The sequence below is a fragment of the Chanos chanos genome, chromosome 1 (assembly GCF_902362185.1).
Source record: "Chanos chanos chromosome 1, fChaCha1.1, whole genome shotgun sequence".
Taxonomy (NCBI): Eukaryota; Metazoa; Chordata; class Actinopteri; order Gonorynchiformes; family Chanidae; genus Chanos; species Chanos chanos.
The window spans coordinates 27,236,374-27,254,710 of NC_044495.1; the positions used below are offsets into that span (position 1 = coordinate 27,236,374).

Here is an 18,337-nt window from a genome sequence, read left to right on the forward strand (position 1 = left end):
CACATTGTTTTCTTTGGCAAGAGCGGCCACGGGGTCATTGACATAAGGCTTTGGGATGGGCTTTAGGAAGACCCAGAACTGTAGGTATTCTTGGATCTTTCATACCAGCTTCCTCTCAGTCTGCACCCTGTCCGTCAAATAAAAACGTCTGACTAGACTTTACTGGCCTCACCTGTTTTAGGGGGTCAAAGTGTCAGTGGATGTAATTTGGCCTCTCTGTGACACTGTGTTCTATGGACTGGAGCACGTTCTATACACTTGCTGTAGTACATAACTGTGTCTGGCAAACATTCAAAGCCTTCCTCCTTCCTTGTCTAACTCATTCTTGATGAACTGTTAAGCAACAATGAATTATTCAAAATGAGGATGCCTGGAAATTTTTGATACGCTATTTTTACGTGAGGAGCTCGTTGCTTGCCAAAAGCTATGGGTTTAAAAGGGTTCCTCAAGCCAGTCGGCCGTCATGTCAGGAGGCGATGCATAATGAGAGAGAGAGGAAGGGTGGTAGGGAAAGACATAGAGAGAAGGAGAGAAAAAGAACAGTAAATCCTCTGTCGTAGGGAGGCTCTCTATTGTCATTTGCATTCAGTGACAGTTCCTTGTATTTCTTAATCTGAACTAAGTTGAGATCTCTACCATTACCATTTTATAACCAAACTATTTTGTTTGCAAAACCCCTCCATGGGCTTATTTTTGAAAAGAAAAATGTACACCATTTCAGCAGACTGGGTAGCTATTTGTGGTGAAATCCTTTGGCATAGTCAAAGGAGGGAAAAGCCCTTCCATTGTGTGCCAAATGTACAACCCGTTCATTTTCCCTCACTCCCCTTGTTTGCTCAGCCTTCTGTTTTCCTCTCTATCCTAGCGCTCGCCTCTTGCGTGACAGCTTGGGGACCACAAGTTGTCAAAAAAAGGTGCCGTTACCATGGTACCCGATGATCAAGACAGAGCAAAGACTCAGACTCCTCACTATAATGTGCTTTGTGTAGAACTTGCAAACTACATTGTAATATTCTCAGAATGTCTGTGTCTAGATTCCTTCTCAAAAGACCATGTCAATGCACTCCTGAGGGACTGGCACTCTGATGAGTGTAATCCCTGTAGTGACTAAGATGAAAATCAATTACTTGGCAGGGTTAATTATGCAGCCATCATGCTTGCAGTAAATCAGACAATCTGCGATTGTATCCTGCACATTAAATTGTTTTTTAAAAATGCCTTAGTTCTAATGATGTAGAATCTATTTGTCTATATTGTGAGAGCGAACAGAAATTGACAATGCAAAGATTTAATTGACATATATGTCAAACCAACCGTTCAAGTTTTATCTATTCATCTGATATAGCCTTGCACACAATCAGTGTTGATCTGTGTTCTAGGCCTCCCTTAAACACAACTGAAATATACTTGAGTATCTACTCATCAAAACCTTTGAACTACCCTGATTAAAGGAAGCAGACTAACAGTCAATCATATAAACAACTGAACAACACATTAAGAAATGAAGCCCATACAGATATATGCAAGAGCAATATCTGATTACCAAAACCTACTACATTAAAAAAAAAAGAAAAACTTGAATTTCAGGCCAAAGACCACACTGGAGGTTATTTCTCATTCATGTCATTCTGTCAATAATAAATTAGTGTATTTCATAGCTTAACCTAATCACATGCACACTCAACTGTGGTCTACTGGTTCTCCTCATTTTGAAGTGTCACTGTTGCTTGTGTGAACTTGAGGTACTCTTTATGTGACATCCGTGCACATAAAGTCTCAATCATTAGACGAGACAACCTGGTGAGAGATATGTGAGGGCAGCAGATTATCAGGATGTGAGTCAGTGAGGGGGGGTCAGGCAAGATTTAAAACCTGCCTGACACAGATTCAAGAGTAAAACTCTCCCTCTCTCCTCCCTCTCCATGTTGTTGTCCTCCTCCTCCTCCACATCCTCCTCTCTGTCTCAGATTCTTCCCATTTTAACAGCACAACATAACAGAAATGATAGACAAGGCTGTTACCCAGATTGATTGCCAATGCTTGCAAGCTTGCAGTCAGGATATGGTTAAAAATAGTTACTTGGACACCATTCAACTTGAGTGCAGGAACTCCAGATTCCCCTCAGTGGGCAGTGACATCACGAGAGCTGGTTAGAGCCCCAGCTTTGGATGGAAATCAAGGACTCATGCCAGGATGCCACTGTATGAAAGGCATGACACAACAAAGAGGACCTGCATGAGTGGAGGTGTGGAGATGAGTCTCTGGTGCTGAACAGATGGTTGCTATCCAGAGGAGGTGGCTTAGATTGGAAAACTGATTGGTTTGGTCTAGGAAACTCTGGCAGAGGGGGTTTTAGATGGAGAGGAAACCAAGATTTGTTCATTCTGTTTGGAACCTAGCAAAGGTTTGTGTGATGAGGTCTACATGAAGATAGTTTCAATTTTGTGATGTAATGGTTGAGGTTTGTAGGAAAACAGTGTGTGAATATACCAGAACCTGAGTCACTGATTGTTGATTGATTCATTCCATGCAACAGATTTAGAGTCTATAAGTGGGTTGGTCTCTGTTTATAGAGCAAAACATCATTCTTCTTGACAAACTGTTGCTCATCTGTCACCAGGAGATATTTCACGCTGACATTGTTTTCAGTTATTGATATACATAACAAATAAAAAAATAAGGGAAATTGTTTTTAAAGCCAAAGAGGTCCAAACAAAAGAAATGACAAGGAGTATTCCATGTAGACTTGAACTAATGTCAGGGTGACAAAGCTTAAGTTATCTGGATAACTAGGCGCTCTCGCTTTTGACAGCATTGTCTAAGAATGCTGTTGATGAAGCTGCCAAGTGGCCCTTGGCAATTTATCCTAATTTTCCCTCATCTAACACTGAGTGTGTTAAGTGTGCTCAGTATCATTTTATACGAGTTGCTGTGAAGACCAGGATGTGTGAGAAAGTTCAGCTCCTGCAGTGTCACATCTCTCACTTCCCAAGGCCCGTCTGTCAAAGCTTGTGGTTTAAGACACAGTTATATTGCACAGGGAAATCCATAAATATTTAAGAGTGAGTAAGGTAGCATCTCCCTGTTTATGTAAATGTCTAGCATGCATTACCACCTGTTGTGACACTCTTTGTTTTGCCCTGCTGCTGGAGGCATCTGTGACTCCTAAAGAAGGAAAATGAACATGTATAATTTAGTGCAGGCCTAGAAGACAATATATTGCTTCTGTCTTACTCATTGACATGCCTGTGTATGTATATGAGACAATAAAAACCTCAGCATGACATGACAGCCATCATTATTCTGCACTACCGCGGTGCACTGACAAAATAGAGGGAGCGAGAGAGAGAAGAAAGCACGAGACAAGCCTCAGAGGAGTACTGTTCACCATTGATTTGGACTGTCTGGATCGTCCTCCTTCGTGCCACGCTTGGGCATAAACATAAGCTCACAAGACCTGGTACAGCCTTGCTTAGAGCAGCTCCGCAAGACGTGAGATCAGCAGTTCAGCTGAGTTCAGTTCAGCTCTGATCTGAGAAGATAACTGGGGTTATCCAATGATATAATAATGTTTTTGGGGGAGAAGCCACACTATGAAAAGAGTGACAAACTTGCTGTGGAATCCACCTCTTTTCAACAACCGCAAACAATGATCTTTTGGGGAGCCTTTATTAGGATCGTACCTCGTACATATATTAGTGCTGTGACTTTGGGATAAACCACTATCAGCAGATATTCATTACAATATCAGTTGGCTTCTCCGAAAAATTTATATACTGCATCTCAAATGAGTTTGTACCTGACCCAAGACACCTTTTTATACACTGATTATTATTCAAACCAAGCTATTCTGAGGGAAACCCCCATAGGTTGTGGAGACACCCATTTAAGAGGGTTTTTCTCCATAAAAATGTACTCTCTTTTGGACATGAGAAGGCTTTTGAGGCCCCTGGGTGGGTGGGCTAACAGGCTAACAATGAGGAATAAATAAAATAAAAATGAGCTGTGAAAGCTGAAGTCAAATGTATAATACATTCCAGTCATCAGTTCCATGGTTAATGCACAGAGATGTGTTAAGAGAGAAGTGACCTACATAGTGACACACGCACACGCTGACACACACACACACACACTTAGAATGGCTATGACTCACTCAACCTCTATCTGGCTTGAGTGTGAAACGAGTTTTTATCCCGTCCGCGTGGGAAACTCCTGGGTAAATTGTGCACCTGTAGACTTGACTCATTTATAGCTCACTCACACACAAAGGGAGAGAGAGGGAGGGAGAGGGAGATTTAATTCAGATGGAAATTTAGATGTGTCATTTAACAGGATTACATCTCCGCCATTGTACTGTTTGTTTAATTCACATACTGTTAAGTAACCCTGTTGAAGTTTCAACCTCAACTGCAAAATCATATTCATTCTCTTTAACTGACACACAAGCTTACAAATTTTTCCTTAATATGGTATATAAACATTTTTTTTCTACAGGCACAAGCCCAAACTTAGAAATATCTGATGTTCTTAAATGGTTTATTACAAAGAAGAAAAAACTGATTTGCTGGCAGCTGCCACCTGTCACCTTGAAGCGTAAACTTGGAGACACAATGCTGTTTAATAAGACATGTTCTTCTCAGAATTGCCTAATCTCTGTACCCATCTCAGCACAAAGTGTCAGGTCACTCTCTATCGCCAGGGTTTATGTATGTGTTTGGCATTTGTCCTGCCACTGAGAACCTGAATAATCAGTTTGTACTCTTCCTCATCTTCTTAATGTAGCCACGAAAAGGCCTTTCTGTTCTCGTAATACGAAGAGCATACAGTGAGCTATTGAGAGAGCTATTTAGTTTTTGTTTTCTGTTTTTTTCTTGGGATCCACTTTGGATCCTGTTTGTCTTTGCCAAAGGGTGCTGTTTAGAGATTAATAGGGGTTAGGGCCTAATGACAGCGGGACTCTGGGGGACTCTGTTGGGTAGAGTGGAGTAAGCAAGTCCAGCCCCGTATTGCCATGATGAACAGTCAGCTATTTGCCATATGTCAATCCCATCAGTGAGGGGGAATGGGGAAAAAGGACCCTTTCTTGGAGAATTATCAAAAACTGACCTTCATCACTGCTAATGGTGTTATGAGCTCCCTAGTCAAACAGGATAGACCTTCAAGACAGACAGTCATTTTAAGTGCTCAATCTTGAGTATACAACCTTAATATTAAGTATTGTATGCACCATTATATGCTGATGCATTGTTATATAGATGTCATGTAGCAGGTTACGTCTGTGTATTGCTGATTTCCAGTTTTAGTTTGGAAATCTGTGTCATTTATGATCTTATGGGAGAGGGTGCTGGGCGATTAAATATGAACGCGGAAACATTGTCGGCACTTTAAAGAACCCAGAGCTTTATTTCACCCAGAACTCTTCATTCTTTCTTTCACTTGCAGATCACCAAGGTTTAAAAAAAAAACATCCAAAAGGGGTTAACACATGTCTGCTTGCAAGGACTGTGCAAAGAGAGACCGCTCCCTTTGATAGGGAAATGAGTCACCAATTTTAAGGCAGCCAGGGATAAAGAACTTGTTTTAATTAGTATCTCTGCCTATCACAGAGGTTATGCTCGATCTCTCTAAAGTCCTGGAAAACAGACATACAAATACATACAATTTGCTGTGTGCTCAACGTGTTCTGCTCAGAGGATCATCACTCAACCGTCTTTATTCATTGTCTTTTAATGAATGTATTTTCAGTGCAAATTGACGCTGCGGTAATATATGAGCTCAGTGTGATAGTGCATGTTGCTATTAATGAGGTTCCCCTCAAGACAGACTTGTTCTTCCCTCTGAAATGTATTGTTATTCTCACATATTTGAGAAAGCAAATTTAATATTTGCCCACTTGTGTCATGTTGCCCACGTGTGTCATGTGAATAAAAGCATTGTAGCAGAAACCTCTTGTAGATCACGGTCTGCTCTCAAGTCATCTTACTCTTAATTGCTCATTGCTAGCTTGTTTTTGAAAAGTATATCTACAATACACCGGAAATAATGAGGGTCCAACTGCATTCGATTTAGCCGTGGCCACATTGTATGAGTCTGTAATGGCACAGTCACGATGAGAGCTTCTTGAAAAATAGAAAGGGACATTAAAATGCATTAAAACCAGACATGTAGTCCTCTGAGACAATGCCAAAGGGGAATGCTGATGAATCAAGTCTGTTCATTCTGTCCTTTCATATCCAGCGCCCAATTTGTTTAGCATTCACTTTATTGCCATTAAATGTTCTCCATGTAGAAAATGAGAGTTTGTCCTGTTTGTGGATGACATACAGAATGACAGCCGCATATTACTGCACGTTATGTTGTATGACATGCTATTCTCCCATAGGGACACAGGGTTTAATCTACAGAAAAAGAGATTTCTATTTTTTTATCTCTTGTAAGCCTTGAAAAGTAATTGCCCAAGCTATCTGTCTTGCAACAATCCCGGGTCAAGTAATGTTCACATGTATAAGCGATTTTGAGTATTGCCCTTTTTGCGCATACAAGAATTTTTAACCAAATGATAACAGCATATCAGCGAACCTTAAAAACCACAAAGTGAGGAAATGTTGTCTATTGGTCTTTGTCTCACCTACAGCCTGTAATTCTGTAAGTCTGTTTACTGTATAATATTGGTGAGATAAACATAATTAACATGGATTTATTCGTTTTATGTCTGCCATTAAAGCTGAGCTGAGGTTGCCTCGAGGCCGTCGCCTCCTTTTTCCAGAAGCTTCTCAATGTTTGTTTACTGTCCTAACCACTGGATTCCAGTCTATTTAAGCTGACAAAAGTGTGGGCTTTCGGCATACAATTGATGTTAAATTAATCTTGTACACAATTTCCGCTAATTTTCCTTCTAATCCCTCTTTTCTGTTTCTCTCTTTCTTTTTTCCATCTCTCTCTCTCTCTCTCTCTCTGTCTCTCTCTCTCTCCTTCTCTCTCTCTCTCTGTCATTCTATCAGTTTGTGGCTTTCGCTTCTTTGTTCTTCATCCTTGTGTCTATCACCACCTTCTGCCTGGAAACCCATGAGGCATTTAATACCATTATAAACAAAACGGACATTGTGAGGAATGACAGCATGCTGGATCTAGGCCCGCAGTATGAGATCGAGACCGACCCAGCTCTCACTTATGTGGAGGGTGTCTGTGTGTTCTGGTTCACCATTGAGTTCCTGGTGCGTGTCATTTTCAGCCCTGACAAACTGGAGTTTGTCAAGAGTGTTCTCAACATCATTGACTTTGTGGCCATCCTGCCCTTCTACCTGGAGGTGGGCTTGAGCGGCATGTCCTCTAAGGCAGCCAAGGATGTGCTGGGTTTCCTGCGTGTGGTGCGTTTTGTGCGGATCCTACGAATCTTCAAACTGACACGGCACTTCATCGGACTACGGGTTCTGGGCCACACTCTGCGTGCCAGCACCAATGAGTTCCTGCTGCTCATCATCTTTCTTGCTCTGGGTGTACTGATCTTTGCCACTATGATCTACTACGCTGAGCGCATTGGCGCCAACCCCAATGATCCAACAGCCAGTGACCACACCATGTTCAAGAACATCCCCATTGGCTTCTGGTGGGCGGTGGTAACCATGACCACACTTGGTTATGGTGACATGTACCCGCAGACGTGGTCAGGCATGCTGGTGGGAGCGCTCTGTGCCCTGGCTGGGGTGCTGACAATAGCCATGCCTGTGCCTGTCATTGTCAACAACTTCGGGATGTACTACTCTCTGGCCATGGCCAAACAAAAGCTGCCTAAGAGGAGGAAGAAGCACATTCCCCAGGCAGTGCAGACTGGCTCACCAACCTACTGCAAGACTGATCTCGGCCCCACCTGCAACAGCACCCAGGCAGATCTGTGTCTGCCAAAGGGGAACAGAGTTCTGGAACGTCACCGATCTGGTAAGAGCTAAACAAGCTAAAACCTGGGAAAGAGGGACAGGGTTTTCCAGTCCACTTTCAGAGAAATGTTTGGAAGGATATGTGTACAGTCTTTCGGAGGTGGTGGGGGGTGGGGGGGCTTCTCTGATCCAGTTGATAACAGTTGCCATTTGAGAGGAACCTGAGAGTAGTGATAGTTTCTTCCTCTTCGCTCCAAGCTTCTGTTAAAGATCGAGCTCTTATGCCTCACTTGTCTGTTGCCACGGCGATAAGTGTGTGATGCATTTTAATAGCATCTCCAGGTTGGGGACGGGAGAGATTGCAGTGGAATATTTTCTTTTACTGAGCAATTCACCTACAGAGAAGACAGGTAACATTTGAGACTGTAAAGACTATTCTGCACACACTACCTGATTTTGGGTGTCTGTCCTTGACATTAGAGTAGTGTTTTTTGTCTTTTAGCTGTAACTCAGTCTGACATGCCAGATATTATTCATGATTAGAGTTCCCTCTTACCTTTACTTGTGATCCAAAAATGTCAAGAGAGATACATGAGATGTCAGTTTATTGGAGTTTATCATCTTTTCCAGATGTTTGATGTGCACATTTCACATAGTGAGAGTGATGTAAATGGGTTTTGAAAAATGGGATGAAATGTACCGTCGCCATAGTGAAATTTGTGTTTTTGGTATGAACAGGAGACAGAAATGAGCAGAATAAACAATAATGCGGTCAGATTATGAGCATCTTCAATGCATCAGTGATTTCTGCATATCCAAAATGATAGAAGGTGACTTTGCTCGGTATAAAAAAAAAAAATACTAGTGTGGCAGATGAGAACAGCTCTGGCAAACAGCTTCAGCTTATCCTTCTCAGTATCAGCCAGATACTGTGGCTTAATATAGCACAGGGATGTGTGTGTGTGTGTGTGTGTGTGTGTGTGTGTGTGTGTGTTTGCTGGATTCAACAAGTGAGATTCCCGATCTCATTTGTCTATCAATTTATCTGTCAATTTCTTTCTCTCTTCCATTTGTACTTCTCTCTTTCATACTGTTATATACATACCTGTGTAAAGACCTAGTGATGACTCACCTTATTGACCCAAATCCTGTCTATTTCCAGTCCTCATTCTGACCTTTACCTTTCCCCACAATACTGCACTTAGGCCCACATAAAGATTAGTGTGATGCTGAAGCATGGCCATTTGATAACTCATCACTCTTAATTACCCTTCTTCCTAGTGTTGTCTGCAGACTGCAGTGGTAGCAGTGACATCACCATGTCTCCAGAAGAGAGGATTCCCATGCGTCGGTCCAGCACACGAGAACAGGATCGCAGGAGTGGAGGCACATGCTTCCTCTTGACTGCCAGTGAGTACACCTGCTCGGCTGACGGAGGCATTCGGAAAACAGGTACATTTCTTCTCTCAGGAAACCAGTCCCACATCAAGACAGCTCATCACTCCTTTCCATTTCCACTTCACTGCTTTTGGTTTGATCAATGCACTAATGATGATATGATGATTTCCATTCATAGGAAATATGCTGTTTGCTTATAGGAAACTAATGACTTAATGACAAATTTAACATGTGAGTAACAAGTAGCGGAGTAACAATAAGTATTGGAATCATGGTTTACAGCGATCATAACCTGTTTTATCTGAAAGAATTTTCCACCACTTATTTCTACTTAACTTAAATTGTCCAATTACTTGAGATGCTCTAAGTCTCTCCCTCACTTGGTAGCCACCTCAGTTGAGATGAGTGATAAACATACACGTTTTTCATTGCATTTTTCAAAACTAACAGTTGGGTAAAATTCTCAAGTGATGCAACATATCTGACAGTCAGTGACTGCTGTTGGGCAGGAAGAGGAAAAATGATCCACGCCAACAGTGCCAGTTCGGTTCCCTTTGACTCCCAACCAGTTAGTGAAGGAAGAATAATCCACCCCAACAGAGCCTGTACTGTTCCCTTTGACTCCCAACCAGTCAGTCAATTAGGCATCCCAACCCTCTTTTTTTCTGAGGGAAGTACTGGAGTCAGTACGGTCATAATGCATAAACTTTAGTGATCACTGAGGTTCTTGAGTCAGAATTTCAGTGAACTACCAGTTTCTTTTTGTTTAGTATAAAAGCACGGCAAATTATCCTTCCTGAAAGCACACACATATCTTTGAGACATCTTTGCGATGCTTGCAAATGATGATTTGCAATCTACAACACTGGCACTTTACACTGTTAGTGAGTAATTTGCACTGTCTTGTGCTGTTTGTACATGTTTGCACATGTGTACTTAAGTAGTCTTGTGTAGGTCTGTGTAGTCTTAGTTAGTTCTGTTTAGTCTCATGTAGCTCTTTGTTGTTCTGTGTAGCACCATGGTCCTGGAGGAACACTGATTCATCTCACTGTGTACTAGCTGTATATGGTTGAAATGACAATAAAGCCAATCTATAGTCAAATCCACCATGAAGGTTGAATTACATTACATTACAATTATTTGGCTGACCCTTTTATCCAAAGCAAAGGAGGGATCCATATTATGCTCATTGGCACCAAGACATCGCTGCTTTTAAAAATTTCGAGTGAGTTTTACTTAATTTATTATATATATACACAAAGATGTTTGCCAATGAGCAAACAGGATAATATAAATGCCTCTTTGATGAATTTTCAAGCATGGGCTAGATGACTCAAAGACCATGTATGCTGTCTAGGCTAGTCTTGTGTGCCCAGATCAAATATGCCTTAAGGACCATTAAACCCATTAATCTGAGCCACAGAGAGTATTATGTTAAATGTATGATACAATTTCTGTGCTAATATATGGCAGAGCACATGCTGTTTAATGTAGATGTTAGCATGCTAATTCTTCTGAAAGGGGACATATATGGTAGCCTGGGGACATGAAGGAACCAGTCCACAGGTCACAATCCTGTGGGGATGCATAGAGATGGTCAAGCCCTTTCACAGCTTGGCTTCCTCCCTCCCAACAGAACTGAGCTGAAAAGGGCATTGTAAGGTTAGCATCTGTTAAGCTACAGACAGAAATCAATCTCTTTAAGCCTTCAAGTAATATTAATTATCAAACTTGGGGGGGGGGGGGGGGGGATGACAGGGAGTTCATTTCTATTGTTGCTATTATGTCACTCCCTCATGTCATTTATCATGAGAAAATAATGTGTTTTTGCTCTCCACATTAATGTTGGCTTAACTGCCCCTAAGCATAAAAACTCAAACCTGTTCATCTCACAGTTGTGCTTTGCTTGTGGTAACCATTGACTCTGAAAAATAAATCCTAACAAAAGTTATTCATGGTGTGTGAATGCACCATACAAGGTCTCATCACATGGTGCCCCGTGCATCTTTTTGGCCCACTGAAAGTGATGTGTGTGTGTGTGTGTGTGGAGGGGGGGTGGTTATAGGAAAGATCAGTGATTATTAATTTTACAGAGACATGCTTGTTCTTCATTGCCTCGGTCCTGCCCCTCACACTGGTGCTCCTGCTCAGGAGGTTAGCAGACAGTCTCTTAATCATGACAGAGTCCTTTCCCCTGAAGCCTTTCTCCACCTGAGTCATTGTGCCGTGGCAGCCTGCAGCCTAAAGCCCCACTTAAGTAATCAGCTGGCAGCGTTATTCTGAGATGAAGCAAACCCTGAACCTTCACTGTAAGAGGAATACCGAGGGCTGCATTACAGTCAGGTTTGAGCAGGACAGGAGAAACAAGACTCTACTGTTTCTTTTGCCACTGTGGGTTTGGGTCACAGCAGGCCTCATAAATAAATATGAACGTTATTTCCTCTCTCTCTCTCTCTCTCTCTCTCTCTCTCTCTCTCTGTCTGTCTCTCTCTCTTTAATTCTGTCCCCTCCCTGCCTGCTCAAGGTCCTGTTACCCTGCTAATTGTTCGGCCTGCACATGCTTTAAAAAGCTGATTGGCCACATTTATAATTTGTTCCTCAGTAAATGCCAAAACATAGAAATAACCAACTCTGCAATCACAAGTGATTTACGACTGTCTGCCATCTCAGTCTAGCTTTTTTTTTTTTCATTGTTTGCTCCTCTGCTGATTGTGTTGTTGAAGCTGAAATATAGAGAGCAAAAATATTTCGATTTATATTATTTTATTTAACTATGACGTTTGGTAGATGGCCTTCTGTTTTTACATGATGTCAAAAATAATTTCTCAGAATTTTTTAATAAATTCACAATCGCTGCACCTCTCCACTTCTATAATGGTTTAACATTTTAACATGCAAAATTTTATCTGTCATGGGTCTTATTGCAGGAATATTCATAGAGATTTTAAAGTTGCTACCTTTCATAAAAGGCTAATGTGCATTTCTGTCAACCAAAGCATTTTAAGTGTTTATTGCAAGTGACACCATGTAGGATTGCCAAAATAATTATTGTCATCATCACCATCATTGTCATCAACATTTTCATCGGTAATTATAACTATTATTATCAGTATTATTTTAACAATATGTTGTCTTTGTATATTTCAAAACATTGGCATGCCCTAATCATAAAAAGACTCAGTACCTGTGAAATACATTAGCAATTGCAACAACTACGGAAAGTACTTTTTTTTCAAACAGGATAAAAAAAGTGTCCATTAATTAGAAAGAACATTTAGTAATAAGCATTAGGAAAAAATACAGTGGTAATATTGTTTAAAAGAGAGAAGCCTGACCAAAGGGCTGTTTTCAAGTATATCAACATTCTAATTAATGGAGATTTGCCTGTGAAGCACCTTCACTGTCTGATGTGCATGATGAATATAACTGTAGCTGTGCCTCACAGCCTTCTGCTCATCCTAGCTCACTGTGGCTTTTCTAGATTGCACTGTGTGTGTTGCCTTTGTCTGTTTTATGTGCACTGTTAATGTGCATTCTCTCACATTCCAAGGCTATGAGAAATCTCGGAGCTTAAACAACATAGCAGGCTTGACCGGTAATGCCTTGCGGCTGTCTCCAGTGACGTCACCGTACAGTTCGCCCTGTCCACTGCGACGCTCGCGGTCACCCATCCCATCCATCCTGTGAGGTCCCAGCCACAGGCGTGACCAACGTGCAGTCCAGTGCATGTGCAAAAAAAAAAAAAAAAACATACTTAAACAAACAGATTTCCTATTATAGGCTAAGGCCATAGTCAGGTTCTTCTGTTTCATTATGGACAATATACGCTGTGGACAGCTAGATCTACTATTGGCTGAAGCCCGTCCTCACCCTCCAATTTACAGAGTAGACGTGTCCTGCATTTGTCTAGATTCATGCTGAATTTTCTTGTAGACCCAGTGTCTTTGACGACAAGAGGACTCTGATGGACACTGAAATAAAGATATACTTATTCAGGGAGATTATATGCTATAGTTATATTTAGATACTTCAAATATGGGCTTCCAAACTAGAACAAAAAGCTGATGTGAAAGCGATGTCACTCCAATAGGACCTCACTTGTCTGTGTCCATTTTATTTGTTTGTTTGTTTGTTTAGTGGGGGCATATTTCAATGGACTTGATGTCTTGACTCACTGGCACACATACCCTTGTCACTCTATCACCAAACTGTTGAACCTGCTCATGTTTTGCATGGATCATACCCGTTTCATCGTCTGCAAGCAATGTGCCAAATGAGAGACAGACAACCAAACAATGAAAGGATTAAAGAACGGAAAAAGAACATCACTTTTCCTTGCTAGGGGAGTGTGTTAAATTGGACTTGTGTGTGTGCGTGCATCGTGGCACTGGCTGACAACACTGGAGAAACTAAAGCACATGGAATGCACACTCTTTTTTTTTCTTTCTTTCTTTTTTTTAAGTGCATGTCGGTATGCTCATCTGCTGCTGTACTGCCATTCTTTTGTCTGTTTTTGTAACGGACTGAGGCCAAACTCAAGTGTCTCCGGTTGTCTGCACACAGATAACTGCAAAGAGGTTGTCTTTACTGGTTTCACCCAAGCAGAGAGCAGCGTTCTATCTTAATGACTGGGGGGAAGGCAGTGGCATGGCTCTGAGGTAAAACACTGTCTTGCAAGATGCTATCAACCCACACTACTGTCAGTGGCACATGTTATTATGTTTTAATGCAAGAAAAAAGGGGTAATTCAATGATTTTTCTCCTTGGCACTGATATAAATACATTATTTTCAAAGCCATGTCTTGTCAAAGGTGTCCTGTCAAGAAAATACATATTTAGACAACATAAGTATAGTGCAATTGCTCTATGTAAAAACATACACTGTGCAGCGTATGTTAAGACATCTTTTTCAAAACATAACTGGATTTAGCACATAGGCCTACGTAATTCTTCACTGATATGTGTACATAACTTAAAATGAGCCATTTATTCATGTCATACTCTAAGATACTCATGCGTTTGCCAATGCACGCAATGCAGTAACCTTCTGCTTTTCTAGGGCTATGCCAGATTTTGTCTCTGTGCTAAATCTGTTAAGGTTCCTGTGGGAGGGATCAACACTTACCATGTGGTAACAGTACCCTTGATTTGCTACTGTGACTCAATGGGACTGTGCTATGATCATTATGCTTGTGATTTATTAATATTATGTATGTCTCATGAACGAATTATATACACTTATATGTAGCTTACATTGAAACAGGTGTGTTATGAAGGACATTACCATTCAGGGTAGTGTCTCAGCCAAATGAGTGTCTCTCACAGAAGCAGTAAGGTTGCTAAGCAACTGGTGTAGTTAGATTCAGTTCACACATCCTCAAAAGAAATGTTCCCCTAATTAAGCTAAAATTTCTGCACAGGATGCTATATACATCTATAAAATTATTGAATCACCCCCATCATGCAATAATCAGCGTTAAATGTTTACATCCAGATATATAAATCCTTAGTATTTCATATCTATGTATATGTTTTTGGTTTGTATGTTATCTGTAAATTATTAAACAGTTGTATATAGGTATAACTGTATTGCATGATTCTGCATGGTAGTCTTTGTAAAATATAACATAGTAATGGAGACAGATACTCCCCTGATGTGTAGAGATATATTTTGTCCAGATATGTTTTCTTTTTGAACAATGATGGAAAAAAAAAGAGAGATTTGCTGAATATACTGGAATACTTGATGTTGATGGATGTCATTGATGCATAGGATGCCTGTGGATGATTTGAGCCTGCAGTCCCAGGCCACACTCTAGGTACTGTAAAGCTCAGCTAGTGGATGTAGGAGAACTGTCTGGGAAGGCTGGCAGAGAGACGCCGGGATCATTTGGTGGACTTGGGGTCGACGGACGTTGGACTTTTGGACATTTTACACTCAGTCTGCATTAAAATGGCTGAGGTCTAGTGGCTAAAGACACTCAGTAAATAACAAGGGGAGATGAGAAGGACTTCACCCAAAAAGAGGCCAGCTTTCTGTATTAATCTTGCATTTGTATATAAGAACACAAATCCAGCATAGCACACAGGTCATGAACTTCCCTGTTTGTATTTCAGTGGCACGTGGGGTCATGGGGTCTATACTAACCTGAGTGATACCACTTGAACATTGTTCTACTCAGCTAGCTATAGATTCTCTCCTCGCAATAAGTGTATGATGTATAGAGTGTCAGGCATAATGTGGTCTTCAAAATGAAGTATATTAGTGTATGAAGTGTATATATATATATATGTATATATATATACATACATATGCATATATATATATATATATATATATGGAATAGAGAGAGACATAAAGTTTAATAAATCATGTGACATCCAGTCATCAATGCTTTTATTCCCTTTAGTGATTTTTGGTGAATTCACTGTTCTTGTATGTGTGTGTGTGTGTGTGTGTGTGTGTGTGTGTATTTATGTGTGGGTGTGCGTATGTGTGTAATCCAGGTTAGGGTTCACAGCTTGGAAAGGTGAGGTAGATTTAGAGCAGTGGGACATTTCTGACTATTAGCAACAACAACTCCCCTCCCCATGCTCTCTTTGCTGTAGGACCCCTAGAAAGCATTCACTTCCACAATCAGATCTGATTTTGCAATAATGGCCCAAAACAAAAAGCACCGATTTGCACTGTGATAGTAGTTCCATAAGATAAACATCTCTTACAGTCCTGCAGAAACACATGTGTACACAAGCACGAGATCCATGCCATGGACACGACAATTCTGATAAGCATCAATTTTTTGCTTCTGCCATGGAGAGATTAGTATTGCTATGTTGGAGCAGCTTGCTCAGTGATTTTTTGTGTGTCTCAGAGAAAGAGAGAGAGAGAGAGAAAGAGAGAGAGAAAGTTAGTGTGTGTGTCTGTGTATTTGTGTATGTTTATTTCCATTTGCTTCTGCAGAACTCAACAGGACAATGTCCTCTGTTTGATCACCTGCTGCTTCTACTATTAAAGTTGACAGGGCACCATTTCAGATGTATTCTATGACAAAAAATAATGTAAAAGTATTTATTTTTTAATCCAAAAAATGTATTTTTGTGTTTCTTGTAGAATACATTGCCTGGTTTTCCTGTAGGAGTCATGGTAGTCCAGTGTTGTGCTTCTCCACTCTGTCTATTGACTTTGATCCAGGGTTGTGTTTTGTATGTTTCAGTGTGGGGAAAAATTCTAGTCTGTATCGTGGAGCCAATTGCTGGTATTCTGAAGTGCATGCCAAGAGCCATTAAATCAAAATGTGATGTAGAGTCAAGTGCAAACTACAAAAGTCACATAAAAATATTTATCTTGTTAAAAAACAATTTGTGGTTTCTTTTCCTTAACAGATACTTTCGAAAATAAGTGATTGGTCTATTTTTATTGTTTGTACTACCTCAGGGACAATAAGTTTTAAATCTTGTGTTAGATGATCTTGGTAACAATATTTTTTGATCATATTCACTTTGCTCTTTTCTGTATCTCAAATACATCCCAACTATCTTTACTCTCGTCTCCACGGAAACAGCCAACAGGCGTGGGCAATGTAAACAGCTGGGGATGAGGAGAATTCTTTCCACGTTCCAGACTTCCTGCAAGCCCCCTCAGCCAGAATCAACCTGAGGAAACTGGACTGACTTTTTCTTCTTCTTCTGTTTTTTTTTTTTTTTTTCTTTTTTCAAAATTCGTGAGCATGAATATTGCATCAGAGGCCGTTATCCCCCTGCCAGTGTGCTCACTGGAGCATGCGGAGGCCTCCGTTTGATCAGCTACTCTGCACACACATCAGAGACAGGCTGATCTGTCTGGAACGCTAGCGTCCACGCAGCAAACATGTGGAGAGAGCGGCCTCAAACACTGCTCAAAGTGAGGGCTGATTCAAAGCGTGCCCCATCTCTCTTGAGGGAGGGGGGGGAGTAGTGTTTTTAAGCAAGTTGGTGCATGGGTAGTAGTATTAAGAAGCAACAGGTGCATTTGAAAACATTGAACCGCAGGCCCAGCACGATAGGGGCACGTGTGCAATATGATAATGAAGGTATGGGAAACAAACACCTACTCGTCTATTTGAGCACAGCACTGGAGAGGTCGTGAGGAGCTCTCAGTAATTCTCAACTGACACACATTCACTTACTAGCAGCTGTAGTACCATGTGGGGTCTCTGCGTAACAGCAATCACGGCACGATCGCTCTCAGACTGAAATGAGATGAGTATGACTCAAACGATACTCGAGCTGCTTGTTGGGCTTGTTCTATTTCAGTGTCATTTTACCCGTGATTCATGCTCACATGTCGAATGGGAATGCACTGGTGTTTTCCGATACAATTAGTTACTGTCCACAAAAGCAGTGCCAGCACTGGCTAAGACTTATCTGTGTGCCTGGAGAATGGTACATAAAATTAAGTAATCTGTCATCTGTCACTGACATCATGTATTTTGATGTTGGTGTAAAGGCACAATGGTTTTCTTGGATATCAGATTTATCAGATAATAACAATTTATTTCAGAGGCAGTTACTTGTGAATTCTCTTGTAGATTTTTGTTGTGACTAAAAAGAGTAGTTCATCATTTAATGCCATTATTAACCAGATTTGATATAATCTGAGAAACATTGCTCAAGTCTGAAGCTGTATTTTATGCTTTATTACCAAAATATGAGGATTTTGAATTGTTTCTGGGTGGGCTGTTTTTGACTGAATTTGTCATGGTACAAGTCTAAGTGTTGATTAGATATTAAAAGCAGCTCTTGTGAAGCAAGCAGCACTTTCAACGTGATAAGAAGAGCAGGCATTCCTGAAAACATCTGTTTTTCATTGACAAGGTTTTTGGCACTTTTTAAATTAGCCAGCTGGCAAAGGAAGCAGTGCTGTGCAGAGGACTCCTTCCATGCCAGATACACACATTTACAAATGATGTATAATACATGATTTCACACACCTTCATAAGCATTTCCCTCATGCTAAGCTCTCACACTGACATATAGCTAAAATATGAAAAACAGGTTGTGACGAATTGTGACCACAAGCCAGTTAT

General features: G+C 40.8%; 1 protein-coding gene across 4 annotated transcripts in view; it reads left to right on the top strand.

The window, feature by feature from the left end:
• The window catches only part of kcnc2 (potassium voltage-gated channel, Shaw-related subfamily, member 2), a 46,033-nt gene extending 32,136 nt beyond the window's left edge, over window positions 1-13,897 (top strand). Inside the window, exons 2-4 of one of the 4 annotated variants that reach the window (XM_030778899.1) lie at window positions 7,002-7,935; window positions 9,156-9,326; window positions 13,836-13,897. In XM_030778899.1, the coding sequence (XP_030634759.1) occupies window positions 7,002-7,935; window positions 9,156-9,326; window positions 13,836-13,897 (1,167 nt within the window). Of the gene's footprint in view, window positions 1-7,001; window positions 7,936-9,155; window positions 9,327-12,822; window positions 12,960-13,835 lie in introns of those variants that run through there. The other 3 variants (XM_030778891.1, XM_030778914.1, XM_030778907.1) reach the window with 3 other exon arrangements.
• The last annotated feature ends 4,440 nt before the right edge of the window (window positions 13,898-18,337 follow it).